Genomic DNA, 27,041 nt, shown 5'->3' with positions numbered 1-27,041 from the left:
TTTCTAATTTATTTCCTATGTTGTGTTACTTAACAGTCTTTGCTCATACATCCTGGTCTGGTTGTTAGTGGCTTGAATAAGTTACCGTGCAGGGACTGCTGAGACCAAATTAACTGAATATATTGTCTCACTACACAGAGAAATGGTCGGGAGAGGACCGGCCTTGTTTGAACTGCCTCATTCATTCAACAGGTCTGAGAACATTCTTTCTGAGTCCCCAGAGTTAGACCAAAATTCTGTGCGCCTGGTACACAAATTATAATATCAAAGAGATCTTGTTTCTGATTTCTTTCACCAGTATTTCTGCCTTGGTTAGTTCCTCTTCCTGCTCTGTGGATCTTGCTTTGCAGTGTTTCAGGAGACTGAAAAATGAGTGGTGTTCTGAAGGGACTGCCTTTAATGTTTTATAAGTTTACGTCTCACTTGCGGCTCTATTTCTAAATGTTGGAGTAATGAGTTAATATGTCTGACTCACTCTAGGGCATGTACATCAAATCAACCTATGATGGATTGCACGTGATTACTGGAACCACAGAAAATGTAAGTGCTTATCCATTAAATGTAAAACCATTGTATGTTCCAACAGATTGGACAGAGTCCCTGTACTTTTCATTTAAATATGTGTGTGCTGTTCTATTGTATTATCTGTAGTGGGAGCAACTGTGCCTATTTTGTTTATGTCTGTGGCTAGCATGCAGCTTATTCAGCTGTTGTCAATGTATTATTTAAGTTGTCCTTTATTGCTCTCGTTCACACACCTTGCCCAGTTTTTACCGCCACCCTTGCGTTTATTATTATTATTTTTGCACCCTGAATATGTTAACCCATAAATACAAAAAACAATGATCTCTTTGTTGTTGAGAATCCCTCTTACAAGAGCTGGAATTGGTGACCATATGTGTAAAATATAGTTTTTTAAAAATGGAATTTATATATGTCACCAGAGTGACTATTTTGGGATTTTTGCATGACAAAGATTCTTTTTATAGAGCTGTATTTCATAATATTTGCATGATATTGAAATTTAGTTTTTCTCCCCCCCTAATCCTTTGAATAGAAAAAGCAGGGCTGCTTCTACTGAAAGGGACTTTGTACTCTGTTATCTTCCTTTTGAAAATTCTGCTACATGAAAGGTTTTTCTTTAGCCCCTCAAACATTTTGAATTTGTGAAAAGTAGAGCTAATTGAATACTTTCTTTATGCAACCTACAGTATGGCTAGCTTTTGAACGACACTGATATAAAGCTAGAAATGTCTGAAAAGCTTCCCTGCATCTGTGGAAAAGAAGCATGTGTCTATGGAATTAGATACTATTTAATCAATTAAGACAAGAGGAAGTAATTCAAGAAACAAGAGACTTAGCAACTACTTTTCTAATCTGGTGGAAATATGTATCGGAGTTTGAGCTTCAGCTGCTAGGTCTGTTGATAAAATAAAATAGCATGATCTTTGATGAGGGTTTGTGACACACACTTGATTTTTGTAATAAGAAAAAAGTGGCATCGCTTAAGGCAGTCAATGAGCTATAAATTAATTGTGCAGCTCTGGGAGAGGAATGAATAGAAGATGGTAGTGTCTTTAAGCATTCTTTGTTGAGCTCTACTGAGAATACACTGAGGCCACTGGGAATTTTTATACCGCATCACCTAATAGGCAATAATGGCACAGGACGTTCTCCTTATAGGCTGGGGATGATGCAAAAGAAAAAAAAAATCACAACAAATGCTTCTCCCTTATCCTTATCAGAGACTTTATATATTTTAGCTGAACCACAATGAGAACAGAGTCATGTACCACTCAGTACATTTTGCGGGGGCGGGGGCTGGACAGATTCAGAAGAATGGTGAATGTCGTTTCAGTTTTTAAGAGAGTTAAAGTTTTGTGTCTAGCAATTTGGTGATTGCATTAACAACCAGACCTGTGCAGTCCCAGACTCAATCGGGTCTTTGAATCAATTTCAATCTCGGAAGAACATGTAGAACACTATAATAGTATTAGCAGAAGGCGCACAGATTTCTTCCTTTCACTGTCCACCCCTCTCCCTCACCTCCCCCCTCTGCCCCCCGCCGCCACTTTTAAGGATGAGGTAACTAAACAAAACTGCCTTTGAATCAAATGAAATGTCAAATGATACATTCTGTAGAATCCCTACCAGATCATATAGGACTGGGTGAGAGATTCAGGGTTCGCCTGGATGTGGTTGATCCTACCGCTTCCGTACAGGATGGTAAACGAGTCATCCTAGAGAGAGGTGGTTTCCATCTTGTTAAAGATCAAAAAAGGGAAAACTTGTCTTTTTTCCATCCGGTAATCCACTTGAAAATGTCCCTCATTCTTTCAGTCAGTCACCTTGTGTTCATTGTATGTCTGGAATATGCCAGATACTTTCTAATTCTTGTCGATGAAAGTGGGAAGTTAGGTAAGAGTCCACTTCTCGAGGGCTTGAGCTGGGTAGTTTACACTTAATGCTGGACATTTTACACTTAAATGACAGTAGAAAAATGCCAGCTCCAGGACAGCTTTCTGGCTATCACTTAAGGTCGCTCTGACTTAAGCGACCCTAAGTCAGAATGTTTTAATGCAAGTCTAGTGTTGGGGGGTGGTCGTGGACAGAATTCCCAAACTGCATTCCCTCTATCTTGGACTCCAGGCTGAAGCAATGCCAGCAGGTCATCTCAGGCCCCCTGTCCACTTTTTCTGGGTTTTTTTGGAGGTTACCTGAGCAGCCAGGATCATTCCAAGGTGAGACTAACAAGATCTAGTGATTATCTTCTTTTTTGATGTTGTTCAAGACCTTGGCAGACGTCTTGATAGGACCTCATCCGTACTCCTATCCCCCACCCCCAACATGAGTTGGGAAGTAGGTGAGCCTCTGAAGAATGGATGCACTCTTCTCCAGGTCATCACTCTTCTGCAGCAAACCAGAACAAGCATCATTTTTCAGTAGTCCGGCACATGGTGAAGATAGGCAAGAGCTACTGCCCCAGGGAGAATTTTGGTTATCAGGCTCTCTCTTTACCAGTGTTCTGCCAAGCACAACTCTTAATCACTTGGTAGGATATTTGAGAAATGAATGGGAGAGGATCCTTAGGAAGGGAAGTCAGTTCAGGACACCGGGGCTTGTTTTTTAGATTGCATATCTATAAACAGGGACTTCCTGGCCTCAGGGCCATCTTTTAGAAAGTGAAGCTACCTTAGAAGAATCTCCAGCCCAGGAAGATTAACTGGACTGGACTGATTACGATCAGACTTACTAAAGTTGATCTGTAACCATGGGTTAGGCATCTGACACCAGGGGCAAAAAGGAGCTTTGATACATTCATTTGTTTAAGAAGTGCTTCAGTAGAAAGAGATTTGAGACAAGCCATCTCCCTGTGGTACCCACGATGCTAGTCTCTCAGGTGAGGCACTGCTGGTTGTTATGGTAGCAGGTTAAATGCTTTCAAAAATAACTTATAGTTACCTATGCCTTACGTTGGCCCTAGGTAAATCAAAGAGACTGTTTCTACAGTTTAACACTACTTGCTCATTTCCTTTCTTTTTTTTCCTCTCTCTTTTTTTTTTTTTTTTTAACTTGCTCATTTCTTTGTTGAGCCTATCACAACAGCTGAGTGAGAAAATTCAGCAAGGGTGTCTTGAGTTTAGTTGCTGTCCCCATCACTGTGTTCAAAGATGCTATTTTTAAAGGATGGTTGTAAATTGAAGATTCAGTCAGCTATGTAAGTCACAAAATAAAACACTCTGACTTAGATAACATTTGATTATAATTTGAAATCAAAGTTTGATCCTTTCTTTCTCTTTTGATCATAGGAAATATCTTTTTTTACATAGTTCTGTTTTATTTTATCCCATGCATTTGTTGTTTTTGCAATTAAATAATAAACTTATACTTCTAGTAAGGATTAGACATTACTCTTATTCTAAAATACTTTTCAAATTTCATGTACAACTAAATGCCAAAATGTTTACGTCTGGAAAATGTATTAGTGAGAGAAAAAAATTTGAGATGAAATTATGGCACAGGTTCCTTTTAAGATGAAATAATCACTTCAACATATAATTATAATTTGGCAGGGGAAAAATTTTGAGGTACTACTTTAATTTTAAAAGCCACATAATAAGCATAAAATTATATTCTGCATCTTTCACTTACTGTGTGTCCATAACACTGGGCACATAGTAAGTTATTTAACACTGAATCTCAGTGTTCTCAAAACTCCGTAAAATAAACCTAATGATATCTTAGGCTTAGGTAAAGGTTGTTGGCAGAATTTTTTCTAACCATTTTTTAAAATCATCTGAAATACCTTAAACATAAAGAGTTTAGTTTGATTCAGTGAACCAGAAACTATGGGAAAGTATTTGACAAACAGGTTACATCTGTTTATCTGTCTGTACACACATATGTGGATGTATATATATTTGTATCAATATTTGCAAATTTGTAGCAAACTATTATTTGAGAGAAACAAAGCCTGGACTTTGTTTTGATACTGTGACAACACATGCACTTAGAATTCCACCTGAAAATGCAAAAAATTTAAATTTTCTCTAAAGAAATATTTTCTATTGTCACTATCTTTCTATGTTAATAGCATTATGATAACATGTAAAACAAGTTTAAGTAAAAGTAAGATTTAGTTTTAATAATTGCTTAAAAGGAAACGGTAGGACAGAGGTACACTGGTGATCTTTACACATGAAGCAGTTGGTCCACGTTAAGCAGTTGGTCGGCTTTTACAAGATTAATTTTGATAGGGATATAGGTGAGTCTCATTTTAGATGAACCAATGGCGCTGATCAGCCCATTATGTGGACAGTGCATCCCACTCTTCACGATAGGTTAGATGAACCTTGGCTGTTCCAACTGACAGATTATCTGTTATAACAAACTGCTAATGGAAGAGAGAACACCAGTTCCCAATGCCAAGTTCTACAGGCTGTGTACTTTGAGGGAACTCAAGTACACTGTGTAACGTTTCCTGAGAAGATTATATTTCCATTGCTCGTTTTCTGTAGAAAAAAGAAGGGAGAAGAAATAGAAGCAGAAAGAAGTAGGTTTAAAAAATATGACCGGTCTCTCTCTGTTTTTTTCTAACAGTCTCCTGCAGACAGATCTCAGAAGATTCACGCCGGTGATGAAGTGATTCAAGTCAATCAGCAAACTGTGGTGAGTCTGTTCATTGAGACTTCCGACTTCATATTCCCCTCTAGAACTGTTAAACCGTTTTGCATGCATTTAAAAAATTTTCAGTTTATACCAATTTTCCATAATTTTAAGCAGTGCTAGGATGAACAGATTTGTGTCTACCTATTTGCTCATAGCTGATTTCCTTGAGATAAATTCCTAGGGGTTTGAGTTTTCGTTATTCATGAGCAAGTACCCTCTCCTCATTTTCTTTCTTTGAAGGTGGGATGGCAGCTAAAAAATCTGGTGAGAAAGCTGAGAGAGAATCCTACAGGAGTTGTGTTACTGCTTAAGAAGCGGCCCACAAGTTCCTTCAACTTCACTCCCGCCCCCCTGAAAAACCTACGATGGAAGCCGCCTCTGGTCCAGGTACCGTCACTGGTTGAAATCTTTCCTCTGGCATCGGCGCAAGAACAATGTCCAATATCCGATTTGTCTCCAAAAAGAAAGACTACACTTTGATTGGTCTCAGGAGCTTGTGCATGGATAATTATCCTATAATCTTACTTATGTGAAAATAGCCGTGCTGGATTTGCACTGAACAGTATGGCAGCCACTAGCCACCAGTGTCTATTTCAACAATTAAAATGAAAGCTTCAGTTCCTCGGTCTCAGCGGCCACATTTCAGTGCTTGGTAGCCACTTGGTGGCGAGTGGCTGCCAGCACTACAGAAAGTTCCATCTGGTCCTTTTCCTCTCTCGTTTCAAACACGTGCTCACATAAAGGAATCCAGTTTGACCGCTGATCTTAGAGAGACCGCATGGGGTTGAGTCCTCAGCATGGTTTAAAAAGGCAGGGGTGTAGACTGTGAGAACAACCCACCCAGCGGGGAGCTGCATCACTCCGTTGTTTAGATTTGGCAGTCTTGGGTGATAATAAAAAGCACACTGGTCTTTAGTGAGTTTTATTATTTAAATTCTCTACAAACAGTGCACTCCTTACTGCCTACACCTGGCTGGACCATGCACCCTGAGCAACCTCTTCCTTATGTCATCGGTTCTTAGTGTTTAATTCCTAAATCATGAATGAAAAGCAATCACATTTTAGTGCCCTTTCATAAGATTGAGATTTGCCATTTATATGTAACTTTCTGTGATTTTATTGTACATCTTCAAATGGAAGGAACAGCAGTGGTCTCAAGCCATCAATTTGGATACTTCGTGATGCATACAGCACTGGAAATATGCCTATGTGTGTACCTTAGGGGTATGGAGGCACATAAAAATAAAGACCAGGATGTGGAGGGTGGAGCCAGGAAGGGGCACATAATTAAGTTCACTTTTTAGATAATAACGGAACATATCAATCACACCCCAGCTGCTTCTGTTTGCATCGCTCAGTATAAGGGGCACCATCTTTCAGTAGTTTTGGAATTCTCAGAGTGTGTTAAGTAACATCGAAGAGGTCTTCACTGATGGTTGATGGAGTGCTTGCCACACAGCAACTCTGTCAGCTCCTTGGTGCAGGGGCGTAAATGTTAGGTTCTGAAGAAGGGGCCGTGGGTGTGGACAGGTAGGTGAAGGAGCCTCCTCCTGAGGAGGTGGGAGCCCTTTGGAGCCTGGAAAACTAGGTGGGATTTGGGAGGCAGATGAGAGTCTGTTTGGTGGAGGAGAGGAACGCTGTTTTTCAGACACACGCCCACCAACTGAGGATGTGCTGCCATCAGGGAAGGGTGGTGCCCAGACAAGGTTTCCTAGAAGCAGAGTGCGCGACAGACATTCTTGTGAAAGCGATTTAGTGCCTGTGCTTCGGGTAAAACTTGTCCGGGAGGGAGGGAGGCAGAATAAGGAGGGGAAGCCAGCAGATGCTCTCTCAGGTAGAGTTCAGTCTTGGCCTATTACCCAGGTGTAACCACACAGCACGGGCACTGGTAGCTGTACTCAGGGGTGGCAGCTGTCCACTGAGGGCAGTTTTCCAGAGAAGGGGGCAGCCGTGAGCTTTTAGCAACAGACAGTCACAGCAGCCGGGTTCACTGACTGACCAAGGCCTCTGGGTAGACACCACAGCGCTCCTGTAAGAATAAGTAGACCAGACTCTTTGGGGCAGAGGGTGGGAGAGAAAGCTGGACCAGTGGACTGAGCTGGATGGGTGGGTATAGAGTCCCAGGCTAAGGAGTATGGACTTCATCTCACAGGTAATTTTTGTCAACAGGTTGACAGTTGATTTTTACACTAATATTTGCATCAGTTTGCTAGGGCCACTGTAACAAGGTACCAACGACTGGGTGACCGAAACAAAAGTTTATTCCTTCAAAAGTCTGGAGGCTAGAAGTCTCAAATCAAGGTTAGCTTCTTCCAAGGTCTCTCTCCTTGGCTTGCAGATGACCGTCTTCTCCCTGTCTTCATGTGGTCTTTCCTCTGTGTGTCTGTGTCCTGATCTCCTCTTCTTATAGGGACACCAGTCATACTGGATTAAGGCCCACCCATATGACCTTGTATTATTTTTTTTAATTTTTATTTATTTATTTATTTTTTGCGGGGGGGTGATGCGTGCTATGGGGCATGTGGGATCTTAGTTGCCTGACCCAGGGATCAAACCTGTGTCCCCTGCAGTGAAAGTGCAGAGTCTTAACCACTGGACCACCAGGGAATTCCCACATGATCTCATTTTATTTATTTATCTATTTATCTATCTATTTATTTATCTATTTATTTATTTATTTACCTTTTGCGGTACGCGGGCCTCTCACTGCTGTGGCCTCTCCTGTTGTGGAGCACAGGCTCTGGACGCGCAGGCTCAGCGGCCATGGCTCACGGGCCCAGCCGCTCCGCAGCATGTGGGATCTTCCCGGACCGGGGCACGAACCCGTGTCCCCTACATCGGCAGGCGGACTCTCAACCACTGCGCCACCAGGGAAGCCCCCTCATTTTAAATTAAACGTGTCTTTAAAAATCCTATCTCCAGAGTACAGTCACATTCTGAACTACTGGGGGTTTGGGGGACACAGTTTAGCCCATGATACTACCTAAACACAAGAAACACCAGTTGGGAGCTGTTACACGTGTAGGTGATGGGTAATGTGGTTCTGGGCGAGGCTGGGATGGGGCAGTTCTAGTGCAAGAGGCCATTTGGAAGAAGCATCAAGAGGACTCACAAAGCAGCACAGCATAGTGGACAGGAAGGGGCCCTGGAGTTGAACTCCTTGAGTTCAAATCCCACCTCTGCCACATCTTAGCTGTGGCACCTCAGATAAGTATTTAGTATTTCTGAATGTCACTCCTAATTACTCATGTTGACAGCAGAGGTTTTCGGGTAGCGGTGAGGAAGGTAGGCAAGGCAAGGAAGAAGCAGATGTGAAATGTGGCAGCGAACCTGGGTGGCAATACCAGTGACAAAAATTAGAATGTCAGGAAAGAGCCATCTGGGAGGCAGAGATGATAGGTCTTCTGGGCGTCACTGAGCTTGAAGTGACAGGAAAATTCAGGTGGATGTGTTCAGAAGGGAAGTGAAAATTATATCTAAGTATAGGCTAGAGTTAGTTCCTTGACCTATGGAAATTCACTTAAGAAGGGGCATGCTTCCTTTTTCTTTGGTTTTGTCTACCTTCCTGCCCGGTTCCACTAACTGTGCAATTTGCAGGGAGAGGTGAAGGTGAGGCATGAAACACCTAGCTCTGCTTCTGACCCAGGGAGGGAAAACTGTCAAAATGCAGAGCCCGTTTTACAGCTTAGCTATTAGGCATCTGGTGATGTGTCCAGGATATTTTCAGAACATGAACTCTGGTAGACCAGTACTCCGTACAGTTTCTCAGCCCCCGCCCTGGCTGTTGCCCTGTGTGTCATTCTTCAGGGGTCTGTATGCCTGGGTGCCCACCTCTGCTGGGAGGGAGCAGCATCTTTAGTTCTTATCAACATCATTCATGTTGTCACTGAAAAGCTGTTCATCGCTCTGTTTTTAGGCCACAATCCTGGTAAACAAGGGTTATTGATTTAGAAGTAACCACCAGTGTTGGAGTTTTTGGAAAATGCCTGTTCTATGGAAATGCTCCAATTTTCTTTTTCTATTTGTTGAGGGCCTGGGTCCCGGCCCCATGTTTTCAGACATTGTCCGAGATTGTCAGAATGAGATGTGGATCAGTTACATAGTTCGGAGAGTTGACAGACTGTGATGTATGCTCTGGGAGACGGTTTCCCTGTGCCTCGGCATCTCTCCCCAAAACGGGGCTGTCTCTCTGTGAGCACCGGCTACTCCCGTCCTCCCAACCCTTAGACTCCCATTCCCACTCTCACTTCCAGGAGATAGGGGGTCTTCCATCCATCACCACCTGGGCTAGATAGGGCGTAGGTGTCCTTTTACTACTCCCCGGGGTCTAGCACTGTCCTCACGGGCTGCCTCCCACTGGCCTTCACCCAACATCTTCGAGCCCTGACTCATTTTCTTGCTGTTCCTTTACCAACCAGAAAAGGCCAATCATTGCTGTTAGATTGTAGAAGAGATAGGATTGAAGGTCTCACACAAGATTTTAAAATATTTTTTTAAAGCTGTGTGGATTTTAAATTTAAAAAATTAACTTGTGTGTATAATACTAAGTTAGACAGCATAAGGTTGGGTACTTACTATGCGACGAGCCCTGTGCTAAGCCCGTTACATGTATTACATTACCTAATTCTCACAGCTACCCTGTGTTGCTACTGTCTTTGTCCCTGTTTATTCCCATTCTATAGAAGAGGCACAGAGAAGTTGAGTGATTTGCCTGGAAGCTACACACCTAGTCAGAGGTATAACCAAGATTGTACCCAGGCAGTCCGAACTCCAAGCCCATACTCCTAGTGAGTGGTAGCATTGTTAGTAATTAGTGTGAATTAACTTATTCTGTCCTCACTGCAGCCCTACGTGCGAGGCACTGTCAGTATGGCTGTTTTTCAGAGGAGGAAACTAAGGCTTGCGAGTTTAAGTGATTTGCTCAGAGCTGGAATTCTAACCTGCCTGACACCTGGCTCCTGGGCCTCTGCCTTTCTTTCACTGTGCACCTAGGCTTTCAGAACTCTTGGTAAATGGTTTATATATACAATGGAATACCACTCAGCCATAAAAAAGAATGAAATAATGCCATTTGCAGCAACATGGAAGTACGTAGAGATTATCATACTAAGTGAAGTAAGTCAGACAGAGACAAATACCATATGGTACCACTCATTCGTGGAATCTAAAAAATGATACAAATGAACTTATTTACAAAACAGAAACAATCTCACAGACAGAAAACAAACTTATGATTACCAAAGTGGGGAGGGAGGGAGGGATAAATTAGGAGTTTGGGATTAACAGATACACACTACTATATATAAAATAAAAAGGTCCTATTGTATAGCACAGGGAACTATATTCAATACCTTATAATAACCTTTAATAGAAAAGCATCTGAAAAAGAATATGTATACACACACACAACTGTATCACTTTGCTGTACACCTGAAACTAACACAACATTGTAAATCAACCATACTTTAAAAAAAACAAAACAAAAAAACTCGGTACATTTTGAGTGTCTCAAAGCAGAATACACGTTGGATGTTTCCAGTAGCTGCAGACACACAAATGACCTGGGCCCCTGTTTACCCACGGGCTGGTGTTGGTTTTGGGGAGAACAATCTCCGAGGTAACGTTCATGCTTTTACACTTACTCCCTTTCAGACCTCGCCTCCGCCCACAACCACTCAGTCCCCGGACAGCACGATGGATGCCTCACTGAAGAAGGAGAAGCCAGCCATCCTGGATCTTTATATCCCTCCTCCACCGACCGTTCCCTACTCCCCCCGGTATGTCGGTGCCCATTTCTGTGATGTGCACGTCTCCTTGCGTGGAGGTGCTAGTGGTGGTGTGAAGACCACAAGTATCTCGAGAGGAGACGCTGCTGACACTCCAGTGTGTTGGGGATGAGTCTTGAATCCACCGTCAAAAAGTATCGCCCTGGGCGTGGGCGTTGGGGAATGGGTGAAGGGGGTCGAAAAGGACAGACTTCCAGTTACAGGCGAAGTCCTGGGGGTGTAACGTACAGCGTGGTGACTGTTGTTAACAATGTTGTGTATCTTTCAAAGTTGCGGAGGGAGTAGATCTTAAAAGTGCTCGTCACAGGAAAGCAAGAATTGGTAACCACATGTGATGATTGTTTTGCCGTACATACGTAAATCATGAAATGAATACAGTGTTATATGTCGATTATATCTCAATGAAACCAGGGGTAGGGGAAGTGTGATCCTTTAGGGGGAAGTGTAGGAACAGATCTAGTTTTATGGGCCTTGAAGCCAGCCAGTATGATGGGGAGGGGGCTGATTAAAGCATGTGCTCTCGGGGACTGCATTGTTTTAATTCTTCACTGGGCATCGAAGTTTCATTAACTACACGGTAAATTCATCTCTGGGGCGGAAGATAATAAATATTTCTGTGAGATTGATTAAAGTTACAGTTTTATTTTGCTGAGAGGGATGTGTTCTTCGTAGGACTTAAAAAATGTGAAAATAGGTGTGGATGGGCTGTATTTGCATGGCCATGTGTGTTTATGTGTGTGTGTCTATTATAAATTCTTCAGGATCATTACTTTCTTAATGGCTATCTTAAATGTTTATGGTAAAATGAGGACGGTTATGCTAGATGTTATATAGGGGATGATTAAGGTATGAAAATATAGGCTTATTTATGTCATCTTCCATATTTACATATGCTGGTAAAAGTAGAGAATCTGGCTCATTTATGAAACATACATTTACTGAGAGTTGGGCCTGATTTACCATCTTATGCAAAACAGATGTAGTTCTTGCCCCCAGAGAACTGCCAATATCGTAGTCAACTGTTCAAGACTAAATTGAGAAATACTTAATCGTGCTGTGATATTTCATAAGACACAGTTTGGACTGAGCTTACAGTAATTTTTCACTTCAGGGTGGAGTTTTTCATTTGATTTTGTTTTAAGCTGTGCTCTTTGCTTCTGCTGTGTTTCTTTCCTGGGCACAAAGAAAAATTAATGTCATTTTCCTCTTCCTCGAGTCTTGGTTTGCCCAGAAGTTATTATAGCATGTAGAGCAGTGGCTGCAGTGATCAGGGGCTTTCTGGTTGGTAGACCAGGCTCTTCCCTGTATTCACAGACCAGAGTCCTGTGGTCACGAGATCTAAATTGTGTTTAAAATTACAAGGAGTTGTTGCTTTTGCACATAGAGAGCAGAGGGTTTCACTGATAGAACAAACCAGTGTGTGGACTGTTCTATCAGAAACTGTAGGCTGTAGGGAGGATGGCCCCGACTCCCCTAATCCTGAATATTCTTGTCTGGGTCTCAGTGAGGGGTCACAGGAGCTGTGGTAAGAAGGGTATGTACGTAGTAAAGGTGAAAGGGACCTGGCTCTTCGATTCTATTGGGGGAAACACGTGGGCACGCGCACACCATTAATGAAGGATATTTTATTTTATTTTTAAAAAATTTATTATTTACTTATTTATTTTTGGCTGTGTCGGGTCTTAGTGGATCTTGTGGCACGCGGGATCTTCGTTGAAGCATGCGGGATCTTTCGTTGCAACGCGGGCTTCTCTCTAGTTGTGGCGTGCGGGTTTTCTCTCACTAGTTGTGGCGCACAGGCTCCAGAGCATGTGGGCTCTGTAGTTTGCAGCACGCAGCCTCTCTAGTTGAGGCGCGCGAGCTCAGTCGTTGCGGCGCAAGGGCTTAGTTGCTCCGTGGCATGTGAGATCTTAGTTCCCTGACCAGGGGTCGAACCCGCATCCCCTGCATTGGAAGGTGGGTTCTTTACCACTGGACCGCCAGGGAAGTCACTGAAGCATATTTTATTAGGAATGAAATGTGCAAATGGTCACAGAGAACAAGTGGTGAGTCGCGAAAGCTTTGTGAATGGGGAAGTTATATGCCAGGTTTAAAAGTATAGAAGGAGATAGATTCGTGGTGGGGAAAGGGTATGCAGGCAGCAGGCTCACTGGGAACACCAGTAGGCAAGGCTGATCCTTAGACTGTTTTTGAACTCAGTGGATTCTGGGTTTATCTAGTAGTTTTGCAATGAGCCCCTAATGGAATTTACTCAGTGCCAAAAATTTAACCAGCTGGTAATCTGGACTCAACTAAAATTAATTTTAAGTTTTATTATAAGCTGACATTTAGAAAGAACGAAGTTGCAAGCAGCGGTCCAATTTTTGCTGGTTTCTGTACTTTGTTTAGGAAATAGACACTTTCCATTGGCCGCTCTAAAGGCCCCTTTGTAATCTTTGACACCATTTCCAAACCTGACAACTGCCATCGCACATCAAGCGTCTTCTCTGCTGGATCTTGGCAAAGATACCACTCTTGGCATGAGAAAAAAGGTTCAGTAGATCATACCTTCACTTGTGGTGTCTGTAGTAAGGAGGAGATTCAACTCTAGGACAGATGTACGGGAAAACCAGAGCTAGCTATTCAAGATATATGTGTATCCCTTAAACAGATATGAAAAAAAATCTCATTTTCTCTTATTTAGTAGGATCATGGTATTTACTCTTATTTAATAGGATCTCTGTGTATTTGAGAAGCAACTGTGATTGAAAAAGTGTTGCTTTTTCCTCCAGAGGGAAAGGAGGATTTGTTTTCTTCCATGTGCTAGAAGCAGAATGCATCCTATAATTCTTTAGTGTGAGAGGATCTTCGTAAGCAACTTAACTATTGCCCTCTATCTTGCAGGGAAGAGAATGGGAGTTCCGTTTATGGATTCAGTAAATGTAAACAGCCACAGCCTGGCCCTAAGGGCTCTGAGTCCCCCAATTCCTTCCTGGACCAGGAAAGCCGGAGACGGAGATTTACCATCGCTGATTCCGATCAGTTGCCTGGGTATTCCGTGGAAACCAATATTCTGCCCACGAAAATGAGAGAGAAAACACCATCCTATGGTACGTTGCTCAGTGTTTGTTTTGTTTCTCTTCCCCTCCCCCTTCCTTATTTGGAACTGTTGGATGAATTTGGCAGACTTGAAGGGTAATCCAAGGAAAACATAAACCTCAATGAAATTCTAAGTATGAGACCTTTGTTCATCTTTCTAAAGCTAAGGCTTGTTGAGTCATTACACTGCCTGGCATCCAAGCCCAGCGGGGTGAGATCATGTTACAGTTTCAACTTTCAGTGCCTGCATTTTAACTTGGAGCTGCTTTGCTCCGTGGACCCACAGACGCAGGTTCAGCATGCCTCTGCCCTAATGGTTTGCTGTGGAAATACAGTGCTTTAAAATACTTTTCTTATTTTTAAACTGTGTTATTTTGCTTATGCTGAAGTGAGTGTGATGTCAGGGTGGGGGAGGGTCTAGTTCTAAATAAAGGGAAGGATTCTCTAAAGTACAAAAACTCTGTCAGCTTTTCCTTTTCCTTCCCCTCCCTCTGAAGGCAAGCCCCGGCCTTTGTCCATGCCTGCGGATGCGAGCTGGATGGGGATTGTGGACCCTTTTGCTAGACCTCGAAGTCATGGGAGGAAAAGTAAGTTTAATTTAAGCAAACTGAAAAACACCAAACCTGGAGTCCAAAGCCCAGACCCTCGTTTCAGCCCTTTTGTGCTCTAATGACCATAAAGTCATCTTCTCATCTGCAAAATCAGGGGTTGCTGAAGGCCTCTAAGGTCCTATCTGTGTGTAGAATGGCAGAAATATATATTCCTAGGTAGTGATTGTAAATCTCCTAAACAGTATTGTGTGCTTTAAAAAGGCTGTAGACACTGATGGTCCAATTTCTAAACACATAGAAATACACTATTCGTTAAACAATCTCATCGTCAATTTTATGACTATTATTATTGGAACCTGTTTGATTTTTGACCAACAGACATGGGTGTTTTTCTCCCCCAATCCTTCTTGAGTTAGAGAGTAACTACTATTGGAAAAGAAACTTGTGTTTAATTTACCCTGTAATCAAAGTTACAGGTGATAGCACTGGTCTTTTGAGGAAAATGTTTATAGTCTTATTTTTGGCCAGATTACATTCGATTGTCAGGACATCGTAACATTGCTTTTGTGGCACTGAAACAAAGAGCTGGTGAAAAGTTAGAGAACAGTAGGCCTTAGATTGTAAAAGGAAGAAGAGAAAAGTTCTGGAGGCCTAACTTCCAAAGTGATCAACCCCTGACTTCTCCCTGCGACTTGGTAAAGTTTGTCACCTAAGTACCCAAATCACCTGGATTACACTAAATTGGAAAAGGGAGAAGTTGCCTTCTAAGGTCCGAGATACCCTTAGTTGACACGAAAATCTGTGGAGCAGACAGCAGGGGGCAGGGCAGTTCTTTGTTTAGATTGAGAAATGTCCACATCTTCTTTGCCATTCTTTTTAGCATTTGAAGTCCCCGATTTAGACTTTTATTTCGTTTAAGGTTGAGATATGGGGTGTAGGGGTGGGGGGTGTGAGGTCAGGAAAATGGAAAGATACTTGGCCTCCATCCCACCTTCCACATTTTTTCTGGTGTTATCATTTTAAAAAGAAAGTTACCTGCATAATGGGCAATTAAAAAAAATAACAGCTTTTTTTGAGAGACAACTCGCATACCATAAAGTTCACCCTGTTAAAATGTACGATTCAGTGGTGTTTAGTATATTCATAGAGTTGTGCTAATTCCAGAATATTCTATCACTTCAACAAAAAACGCCTGTAAGCAGTCATTCCTCATTCCCTCCGCCTTCAGCTCCTGGCAACCAAAAATCTACTCTTTTTTTTTTTTTTTAACTTTCATAGTCATCTTTTTTTTTTTTTTAAATAAATGTATTTATTTTTGGCTGCGTTGGGTCTTCGTTGCAGTGCGCGGGCTTCTCATTTTGGTGGCTTCTCTTGTCGTGGAGCGCGGGCTCTAGGCACGTGGGCTTCAGGAGTTGTGGCACGTGGGCTCAGTAGTTGTGGCTCGCGGGCTCTAGAGCGCAGGCTCAGTCGTTGTGGCGCACAGGCTTAGTTGCTCTGCGGCATGTGGGATGTGGGATCTTCCTGGACCAGGGCTCAAACCCACGTCCCCTGCATTGGCAGGTGGATTCTTAACCACTGAGCCACCAGGGAAGCCCTGAAAATCTACTTTCTGTCTCTGGATTTACTTTTTCAAGGCATTTCATATAAATAGACTCCTACAAAATGTGGCTTTTTGACAGTGGGCACTTTTTAACGTAACTTTCCCCCTTTGATTACAGAAACAAAACAAATTGTTGGAAAACCTCTAGAAGGTACGAGAAAACTAATCTGTAATCTGCTTCCCCAACCTAGAAATAATCACTCTGAATGTTTTGTGTATCTTCTAGTCATTCCTATATTTACGTATTATACGCTTAGAAAAATGTGCAAAATGGAATAGATATTCAGTAATACTATGAAAGGGGAACGTTAACAGGTGTATTTTTGGTAATAGCTGCATTAGTAATCCATCTTATGGCAATAGCACCTCTTCATTCAGTCTGCTATGGTTGAGCATTTAGGTTATCTGTGTTTCCCCCCCCCAATTGTTAATATTGCTTCAATAAGCATCTTGTACGTAGTTCTTCATCCGTTTTTAAAAGTGGAATTTCTGAGTCAAAAGAATGCTACATGTTGCCAGGGTGCCCTGCATTTTATGTTTCTATTCAGTTTCTTACCCCCCTGCCCCCATCCCAGGGGGTCTACCGGCTTTTAGGGTGGGATCATTCTTCCTTCTCCAGAAATGTCCCAAGCCTTACAGAGCATTAAAATCTTTGAACCCCATCCATTAAAGGTGAAGAGTGCCTGCCCTGCATTCAGAGTGATAACCAAAGGCATCCCACCTCCTAAATGCTCCTTAGGGATGCTCGGGAATAAGAACCACCGTTCCAGGGGCACGTGCTCTGGGCTGCAGGCATTGAGCAGGGACAGATGTGGAAGGACTGATAGAATTATAAGATTTTCTCTTTGGTTTTTTGATTTCAAGTGAAATCATGAAAATTCTACACTGATTAAGAAGTGCGGGAAAAAAAAAAAAAGGGCTTCTCTGGTGGCGCAGTGGTTGAGAGTCTGCCTGCCGATGCAGGGGACACGGGTTCGTGCCCCGGTCTGGGAAGATCCCACATGCCAAAGAGCGGCTGGGCCCGTGAGCCATGGCCGCTGAGCCTGTGTGTCCGGAGCCTGTGCTCCACAACGGGAGAGGCCACAGCAGTGAGAGGCCCGCGTACCACAAAAAAAAAAAAAAAAAGAAAGAAAAAAGTGCGGGCTCTCTGATTCTGCTCTGCCCCTGTGTTACCTCTCAGATGGAAAAGCAGCCTGAAGTGTGCACCTACCTCTTCCGTTTCTGCTTTCTCAGCACCCAGTGGTGTGAGCCTGGCCTCCTGGGGGGCCTGGTAGCCCATCCCTGGGAGGAGGGCAGGGTGTGCCGCCACCTTCAGAGGCAGTGCCATGCAGAGGATGGGTATTTTAACGGACTACTTGTGGGCTTTGTCTGAAAACAGGTGAGGACGGCCTTTGCCGGTATTTCAGTAATGAGCGGATCTCTCCGATCATCGAAGAAAGGTCATCCCCCCCATACCGTTTCTCAAGGCCCACGACCGAGAGGCAGCTGGTCCGAGGTGCAGACTACATCCGAGGCAGCAGGTGCTACATCAGTTCAGATCTCCACAGCAGCGCCACGATTCCATTCTCGGAGGAAGGGACCAAAAAGAGAGCCAGCTCCTCGGCGGCCAAGTCCTCTTCTCCAGAGCCGTCCCTGCTGGTCAGCTGGTTTACTCGCCTGAAACTGTTGACTCACTGAGCCCTGCGTTCCCGGGACCCTCCCTGTCTCCTGCTACCAAGTGCCTTGTGTCCTCAATCAGCAACTTGTTCTGATTTTCATCCACAGTATTATGCAGCGACCTTATGCGATTTCGTGGCTTTTCTTTTTTCTTTTTCTTTTTTTTTAAGTTGTATACTGCACTTGGAATTTTGAAATCATTGGATGGGAACAAATCCAGAGAATCTTAGATGCTGGCTTATGGAGGCCAAAGGAGAGAAATGGGGAGAGTCTGCTATTTTTTTGCTTCCTTGAGAGTCAGAACACGGAGACACACTCCGTAAACCAGAGCCTTGGCCAGGAATGTTATCGTCATTATGAGGATCTGGGCCATTGTTCTTTTTAGGGGGGGTGGGACTACAGTTGGTGGCCAGTGTCACACAGATGTGTTGGTTTTTGGTCCAGCCTCTTCACCTGAAAAAGCCAGTGGAGAAAACAGTTTCGTTTTGATTTTTCAAGCTACATACCACATGTGCAAGTGTAGCAGCTTTGACTTTGAAATACCACGTGGGAAGCATGTGATGCTCTTTCAGAGCAGAGGTTTGAGTGTAGGCCAGTTACACTGAGTTAATGCCCTTTTCAGCAGTCTCAGCGTAAGTCAGTTAATACAGAAACACGTGAAAATGTTTAGATAGGGCTTACTACACACAAAGAAGTTTATGGTTATTTGTGAAGGGTGTTGTATATTATTGTCTTTAAGGGAAAAGAAGCTATAAGATTTGCTGACAGCCAAAGTATCATTGAGAAAAATGAAGCAACCATACTTAGGTTTATGAGAGAGACATCAGTTTGCATTTTGACCTGTTCAATGACTATCTTCTAGAAAAGAATGGACAGTTCTTCAAAATTGTACACATTTTGCTAATTAGAAATCTCTTGGAAAATCTCACGGTCACTCATTTTCAACTAGCATCAGGTATTTTGGAAAAGTGTGTCTGGATATTAACTCTTGTTTAAACTGAATGTATGATATTTTGCTAGAATGGAAAAGTACTATCTTGTTAATTTAAGTGTTTTAAATATAGTTGTATATTTTTCTTACTCTTAGTCACATGTAATTGATATATTTCTGTCTTGTGTCCTACATGAAGCTAACGAAAAAAGTGTTCAAAATGTTTTCAGGTTTACCAGTGACCACCTTGGCTGTTGCCACTGTGGGCACTATTGTTAAAAAAACAAAATAAACCCTCCCAACCATTTTAGGATTTTATGGATTAGAACTGGGGGGCGTTGAGGGAGCATGTGTAAAGTAAAATTACATTTGGAGAATTTTCTGAGCTATATCCCTGGGCAAAGCTGGTATCTCCTATTCAAAAATATCTTCCCCTCACCCCTTGAAATGTCTACTTTGCTGAACTGCCTGAAATTGGAGATTGCTTGGAGTTAACATCTTCCTTTTAAAATGCCTCTGGTGGGACTTCCCTGGCGGTCCAGTGGTTAAGACTCCATGCTTCCAATGTAGGGGGTGCAGGTTCAATCCCTGGTCGGGGAACAAAGATCCCACGTGCTGCGTGTTGCGGCCAAAATATTAAAAAAAAAAAAAGCCTCTGGTGGGGTTAAGGGAGCTGGCAACCACTCACATATTAGTGTGAATGAATCCAGTCAGGCTGTTTTCCTGTCAACCAACCCCCAAGGGAACTGCAGTGAAGATATAGTTGTTTCATGGGGAATGAAAAGGGGTTTGGCCAGTGGAGGAGAGAAGAGGCTTGGAATGCGTGATTCATTGGGTGCTTGACAATACAGTATAAGGGCAGAGCAGGGGCGGGGAAGTCTGGTAACAGGGCACTGATGACTAGAAGGGACTATGGAAAAGTGGGGAGAGCCAGCCCTCGCCCTTTGACTGTTAGCGTGGCCCAGAAAATGGGGTGGCAACTCTTCCTCTCACTCTTCCTCTCACTCTCCAGATCACTCTCAGATCCCCTGAGTAATGAGTTTAGTGGTTTTGGAGGTCTTAGCTGGAGGTCAGCCCCTTTTCTGTGGAGTAAATGTCCTTTGTGATCAAATGACCATCCTCAGATGAATTTTCAGTGCCCAACTCAAGTACAGTAACTGTGCCCAATCAGTGTTTCTCAGACTGTTCCCTGAAGTCCTAAGGGGAGGCCACAGAAGTTTCTGGGCTCTCTACCTTCAATCAGCCTCCACCGCTTCATTTTTATTTTTGTTTGGGATTTTCTCCTGAAATGTGTTTGAGAAATAGATTGCTGCTTAAAGAAGTTTCTATGTATCGTTACTGTTGACATATATAATTAACAGCTTAATACTAATTTCTTAGAAATTAATGGAAACTGCTTGCCTCAGTATTAATCCAGGTTTAATGGTAGACATGTGTGAACATATGAAGATGTAAATGACACTTCTTGACATGATCCTTTAAAACAGTGATTTTTGATTACTACCAGACCCAACTCAACACTAACCCTTTTGTATAGTAAATATTTTATAATATCACTACAGTCATCAAATGAAATTCATGGATGATAAAACCTTCTTTCATACCTAAGAGCATCATCCCTATTTGCTGTTCCAAAATGAAGTAGGTACTATAACTGACCTCTGTACATCCCCGTCAATATAATGTCCTAACTGAATATAAACAAATATACATATATAAATATTTTGTAATGAAATCATTATTTTAATATGTAAATGCTCTAGCATGATTACATTACAAGATGTATGAAATCATGTAACAAAGCACACACTTGTATCTGTACATGAAATCACCAGGCCTGTGGCAGCTACACAGGCCTGCTGTGCTGGCAACCCAACAGCAGAAATGGGATTGATGTCAGCAATGCAATTTTCTAAAATGGGGCCAATTCTTTTTTTTTAATGGAACGAACAATTCTTTAAATTCTATAGCGCTTTACAATTTTTAAAAGTTTCACACACGTGATTTCATATAATCCCATAATAATCCTTTTTTTCCCCTACCCCTATCCTGCCCCTTCTCCTTTCCCTCTCCCCACTGATAACTACTAGTTTCTTCTCTATATCTGTGAGTCTGCTTCTTTTTTGCTTTATTCACTGGTTGTATTTTTTTAGATTCAACATATACATGATATCATACAGTATTTGTCTTTCTCTGTCTGACTTATTTCACTTAGCATAAAGCCCTCCAGGTCCATCCATGTGGCCACAAATAACAAAATGTCATTCTTTCTTATGGCTGAATAGTATTCCATATATATATATATATATATATGTATTGCACATCTTCTTTGTCCATTCATCTGTTGATGGACGCCTAGGTTGCTTCTATACCTTGACAATTGTAAATAATGCTATGAACGTTGGGGTGCTTGTATCTTTTTCAATTAGTGTTTATGGTTTTCTTGGATGTATACACAGGAGTGGAATTGCTGGGCCATATGGTAGCTCTAATTCTTAGTTTTTTGAGAAACCTCCATACTGTTTTCCACAGTGGCTGCAGCAATTTAGATTCCCACCACCATTGTACGAGAGTTCCCTTTTCTTAACATGTGGCCAATTCTTGATAAGGTCCTAGACAAAACAGAATTCTGTAACAGTTACATCCATATAGTGTTTACTGGATGCCTGGCATTGTTCTAAATACTTACCTGACAACTTTATGAGGCGGGTGCCACCGTGATTCCCATTTTACATATGAGGGCACAGGGCTGGTAGGGCAAAGCTGGGATTAAAATCAAAGCAGTCTAGCTCTGGCAACCTTGTTCATCATCACTTTGCTGTACACTTTCCCTCAGTTTATAGGATAATTGCATTCCTGAAAAATCCAATGCATATTAAAACTGGGCTAGAGGTTCCCTGTATGTTTATATATAAAACAAAATTAGATTCTAATTTTCAACTAAACTCAGATAGTTCTAGACCGGCTTTGCATCTACATGAATATTTGCTCGGGCAACTGATAGCTGTGCTGATGGGGGACAGTTTCTTGCTGGGAGGGGTCTAACCTGTAGAACTTGTGTAGCATCTGTGTTCCATCTGTTGAATGTAGATAGTGCCCGTCCTATCATTAGCACTTCAAAAGCCCTTACAGTTCCAAAACCACATCTAAGGGGCAGTACCATCCCTTTGAGAACAAGTGATTTAAAAGAAATGCTGTTTCATCTTTGAGTAGAGTTCCAGTCTTCACGTTATATATTTGTCAATTTTCTATCTTTACTTCTGTCTCCTCAGTTCTCTCCCCACCACACCGGAAGTTTTAGAATCTGTTTTGTGAGGGTTGTTTTCCTTTTTTGTTTTTCCACCTGAAAGTCAAGCAGTTGTTTGTTGCCTCCTCTGGCCCAAAGACCATCAGTATTCCCAAGTTTCAGTTTATTAGCTCTCAGAAAACTCTAAGACGTATTTACTCTTCACTTTTCATCCCCCAAAGAGCTGGTGTAAGTAAATGTCTTTGACACAAGTATGTTGCTTTTTTGCCACCAGAGGCATAAATGGGATGGCCATGCAGGTCTAATTTGGATGTTTCCACCTATTGAATCTGTGGTTAGTCCTTACAGAGAAGTGGGTCACATTTTGCTCCCACTCTTTTTTTTTTTTTTTTTAACTTTTTGTCCTTTATGTACTAATTTTTTTTTTTAACATCTTTCTTGGAGTATAATTGCTTTACAATGGTGTGTTAGTTTCTGCTGTATAACAGAGTGAATCAGCTATACATATACATATATCCCCATATCCCCTCCCTCTTGCATCTCCCTCTCACCCTCCCTATCCCACCCCTCTAGGTGGTCACAAAGCACAGAGCTGATCTCCCTGTGCTATGTGGCTGCTTTATGTACCAGTTTATCTCTTTCAAGGTAGAATGGATTCATCAAATCTGTCTTAAAAGGTTAAATTATTTGATTCCTTTACATTACAAGGGGTGACACCTGGCTTCTCATGACAGTGGCACCCAGTCAAGTAGCACCTTCCAAGTGTGCCTGCTCCCCCAGCACCCCGCCGCCACCCCCGGTACCATCCGTGTGATTGAACCTTGTAGCGCTGTTGACAAACGCAGCGTCGAGTTAATTTAGAAAACACATGCACAACCTGCCCATTCTTTTCCTAACCCCAAACATCCAAGGCTCACGTAAGCCATGAACATGTTATTTCAGCTGTCAGAGTAATGAAACCATTAGCCAGGAGGTGCAGGTAATTCAAGATTATTGAAGACACAGCATCTTAGCAGGGCATTTGAGTAGGTGTGTGTGTGTGTTTTCAAGCTCATATTTTAAAACTGAACATCATTCAAATGAATTGTTTAGAATGACTTCTTGTAATATATTATGAATATACTAGAAAGTCAAAATAGAATGCCCGGTGAGAGCATAACTGTCAATGCAATAGACAAGGTTATAGAAAGTGTACCTGTCATGTCCTTCTTAGGGTCTGTATCTGTACTCATGTTATTTTCCCAGTGACTGGCTTTAATCAGATTCTCCCATCTCCTGACCTCAGTGCAACTGTCTTCATAACTGTCTTTGCTCCCACTCCTATGGAGAGAATCACTGCATCATTTCCTTTGGGATGCGACTTCTGCCTGCTACTTCCTTGGAGATTATATGGAAGGTGGGCACCTTGAAAATGAAAAAACTCCTTTCGGTAGGGCCACTTTTTGGGTTGGCCAATGACATTTGATTTTGTTCACCTTTGGAGTTACCCTGCTTGTGTATTTTTTGGATATATTCTTGCTAATCACCTGGAAGGTGAGTATTTAAAAATCTGTTGATTAAAAACTGGATTAAAGAGAACACAAAGCTGACCTTTCCAATGTTTCTCCTGGACCTGACGGCCCTGGAGTCACTGTGCAGAGGAAGATAGTTCCCAGCCCGGGCCTACATGTCATGCTTGCAGCTGAAGATTACGCATGCTCTCCTTTCCCAAGCTTCCTGTTTCTCTGAAAAGTTTTGAAACTGAAGCTGTAGGAGAAAATTAAGAAATAAACCTCAAAGGTATTTTAAAAAGAAGAAGGGCTACATCACCCCTCAAGTCCAGGAATGTTGATATTCTCATCATTTTCTCTCTCCTCGCCTGGAGCATTGTAAACACTCAAATGTTTGTGAAGGAGTGATTTAAAAGGAGAGAACATTAGGGAAAAAACCCATTGTTTTCCTTGTGCTTCCATTGACTAGACCCATTAAAAAAGATTTCCCATTTAACTTTGTTTTCTGGGTGACAAAGACTGGATTTTAAGATAATCCTTCAGCATTTTGACATATCTCATTCTGAACATTTTGATTTATCTTAAAGAGAAAAGACTTTAAAAATGAAGTTCAATATGAAGTAATATGGTGCCTGAAGTAAGAAATTGTCCTTTGAATTTCGTGGGTGTGGGGTTCTCTTTTCTTACTCGTATATACCTTCTCTGTCATTCCAGCTGAGGCCCTGTCAGGATAAGAATGGAGGGGTTTCAGGGATTAGTACTACTTTAGAAGTCTTTGCCTTTTGGAAATGTATCCAGTAGTTAGAAGCAGTTGAGGGCTCAGCTTTTGAAGTTAGATAATCCAGCTGTCTCACAAGCTCTGTGACTTGAAACAAGTTACTTATCTCTTTGCTCCCCGGTTATCTATGAAATGGGGATAATAATAGAATCTCATTCATAGGCTTATGGGGATTAAATGAGACAATTTTGTAAGGCCCGTAGGGTAGTCCAGCGGCCAGCACTTAGGAGATGTTGACTCTTGCTGGAACACTCTAGTAGCAGTGTTTGCTCTGTCTTAACCTTTAGTAAATAAAGCATTCAGAGGTGGCCAGTAGGCTTTCATCCATAACCGGCAAGATAATGCCACGGCCACACTGTCAGAAGGCGGCTGTGTAGTCCATAGCCTGGAAATGTGGCTTTTACTGGTACAAATCTCAGTTACTCAGAAGTTTTGGCTGAATCAGTACCCAAAAAATGATAAAAGTCTATGATTGGACACACTCATAATAATAGAGTATTATTTTAATATTGGCTTGATTCGTCAGCAGCATATTTTCCCTCTTTAATCCCCCAACTTTCAACAGAATAATGTATGAAAACAAAAGAAATCTGAGCACTTCCCCATCGCCTAGTTGGCTGAATGACTTTTGCCTCCCATCCCTGGTTTGAAGTGGTACCCCCAAATTTATTTCTGTGTTTCATATTGAAACCGTGCACCTCAGCTTGGAACTTGAACCCACGTGGCCGGGACTCGAACCCGGCCAAAACCCATGATCTTCCAACTGAGATCACACACCTGGTTTCAGGACTTAACGAAGCTCAGGTTCTTGATGTCTCATCACAGAAAGAATTCAGTGAGAGACAAAGCTATAGGTAAGAAGTGGATTTGTTTAGAGAGAGACACACTCCACTGAGTGTGGGCCATCCCAGAAGGTGAGAAAGGCACCAGGGTATGGGGTTGTCAGTTTTTATAGGGGTGGGTAATTTCATAGGCTAAAGAGTGGGAGGAGTATTCCAGCTATTTCCAGAAGGGGCGGGGATTTCTAGGAAGTGGGCCACCGCCCACTTTTTGATCCTTCCGGTGGGTCTTCAACTGTCATGGCGCCTGTGGATGTGTCATTTAGCTTGCTAAAGTGTTACAGTGAGCCGATACTGAGGCTCAAGATCTAGTGGAAGTTGACTTGTCCGCCATCTTGGACCCATTTGGTTCTAATCCGTTTATGTCATGTCCTCGGGCTATGTCATTCTTTCAGAGGTTGTGCCCTGCCCCCTTCACTCCTGTTTCAATAAGACTAGAAAAAAAAGGAATCATGTAAAATGGTTTCTGTGTTGGAAATTCTCCTGAAAAGGAACTTTTTCATACATATAAAACTAATAGATTGTGTTGTCTTTGCAGAAGCTGGAAAGGATTGTCCTCCGATGCTGCTCCCAACTAATGCTTTGGTAGGTCCAGGGAGAAAAAGGGAAAGAGGTTCTATGAGAGGGACAAAGGGAACTAGAAGATGGTTGTTAGGCTCAGCTTTCATTTGGTTTACTGAGTTTTGCCTGACTTTCAACCATCTGGACACATGCCGTGTAGACTGCGAGCACACAGACCGAGGATGCTTAGCTACTACACACACAGCAGCGCCCTTCCCTGCTTGAACTTTTGTGTTCGTCCTTCTCATCTGTTAAGCAGAATCGTATGAATTTGTGAATATTTGGCCGTATTGAAATAAAAAACCTACGTAGTCGGCAGTCAGTGTGATTCAACCTAGTAGATTACAAATGCCCCAAGGACAGAGATCATATTTGTTTCTTCTTTTTACTTTCTAGCAAAACTCAATTCTGTTCTGTACCGCGTGTCACAGTTATATTTTGTAATAACTGTTTGCCTCTGTGGATCTCTCCCCCACTCCACTGAACACCCAAAGAAGACCCTCACATTGGATCCTACTTATGTTTATTTCCTAGGAAATAATCTGTTTAATTCCTAGGTAAAAGGGAAGACAGTCATGGGTGAATGACTAGAGTGGCAGTTTTACATTATAATGCTCATGGCAATGCCAAGGATAAATAAGGGTTGGCCGTGGGTATTTAGCTCAGATGAGCAATTAAAAAAACAAAAGAAAAAAGCCCACAAAACAAACAAAAAGAAAAAAACAGAACAAAACCCCTAGAACCTGATTTTTAGAGAAGAAAAGAAATTAACCTAGACCTTTCAATATTTGCTTCTCTTTTTAGCTCTTATGACAGTTTAATAAATGGAAAAATATTTAAGCCAATCTTGTTTAGAATACTGTATTTTACTTGGAAGTGCTACTGATTTTTTTCAGATTTCTCCTCAAGGAAGGAATGTCATTGAACCCCCTCCCCTTAGAGGGTATTCAAGGAAGTTAATTGAATTATACTCTTTAGACAACATAATATACAAATTATCAAGGTGTAAGGCTTGGTTTGTGTGTTAGTTTTAATTAACTAAATTAACTAACAACTAGTTAATTTTAGCTAATGCTCTTCCTTAGGCCCCTGACTTAGCCCTGAGTTCTGGCTTCTTAACCAGAGGATGGACTCATACTTCTAGATCCAGTCACCAACGGGACTTCCAAGGTCGTCCCTATGAGACCCTCCTTGACCTTACTCTGGACAGAATTCATTAGTCTGCAGTTTTTCTGTAGCACTGACTCATCTTGTTAGATGTTTGGCTCTCCAGCTTGGATTATGAACCTTTCTAAAGCAGGGTCTGTATAACTCACATGGTAGGGAGAGTCAATATTATTGAAGTAACTAGATGG

The 27,041-nt window shown here is 42.1% G+C and overlaps 1 protein-coding gene across 8 annotated transcripts in view; it reads left to right on the top strand.

Moving 5' to 3' along the window:
• The window catches only part of CNKSR3 (CNKSR family member 3), a 107,458-nt gene extending 81,015 nt beyond the window's left edge, over positions 1-26,443 (top strand). For 6 of the 8 annotated variants that reach the window (XM_089922173.1, XM_089922168.1, XM_089922170.1 and 3 more), the window contains 7 exons: positions 481-540; positions 5,101-5,169; positions 5,410-5,556; positions 10,822-10,946; positions 13,839-14,044; positions 14,501-14,620; positions 17,563-19,538. In XM_089922173.1, the coding sequence (XP_089778299.1) occupies positions 481-540; positions 5,101-5,169; positions 5,410-5,556; positions 10,822-10,946; positions 13,839-14,044; positions 14,501-14,620; positions 17,563-17,861 (1,026 nt within the window). In that variant the 3' untranslated portion in view covers positions 17,862-19,538. Of the gene's footprint in view, positions 1-480; positions 541-5,100; positions 5,170-5,409; positions 5,557-10,821; positions 10,947-13,838; positions 14,045-14,500; positions 14,621-17,562; positions 19,539-25,663 lie in introns of those variants that run through there. The other 2 variants (XM_089922169.1, XM_022559853.3) reach the window with 2 other exon arrangements.
• The last annotated feature ends 598 nt before the right edge of the window (positions 26,444-27,041 follow it).

This window comes from Delphinapterus leucas, chromosome 12, assembly GCF_059928025.1.
Source record: "Delphinapterus leucas isolate spDelLeu-1000000601 "Yukka" chromosome 12, BTC_Dleu_Yukka2, whole genome shotgun sequence".
Taxonomy (NCBI): Eukaryota; Metazoa; Chordata; class Mammalia; order Artiodactyla; family Monodontidae; genus Delphinapterus; species Delphinapterus leucas.
Note: the sequence above shows the minus strand (reverse complement) of the source record. Positions and strands in the feature narration are given on the sequence as shown.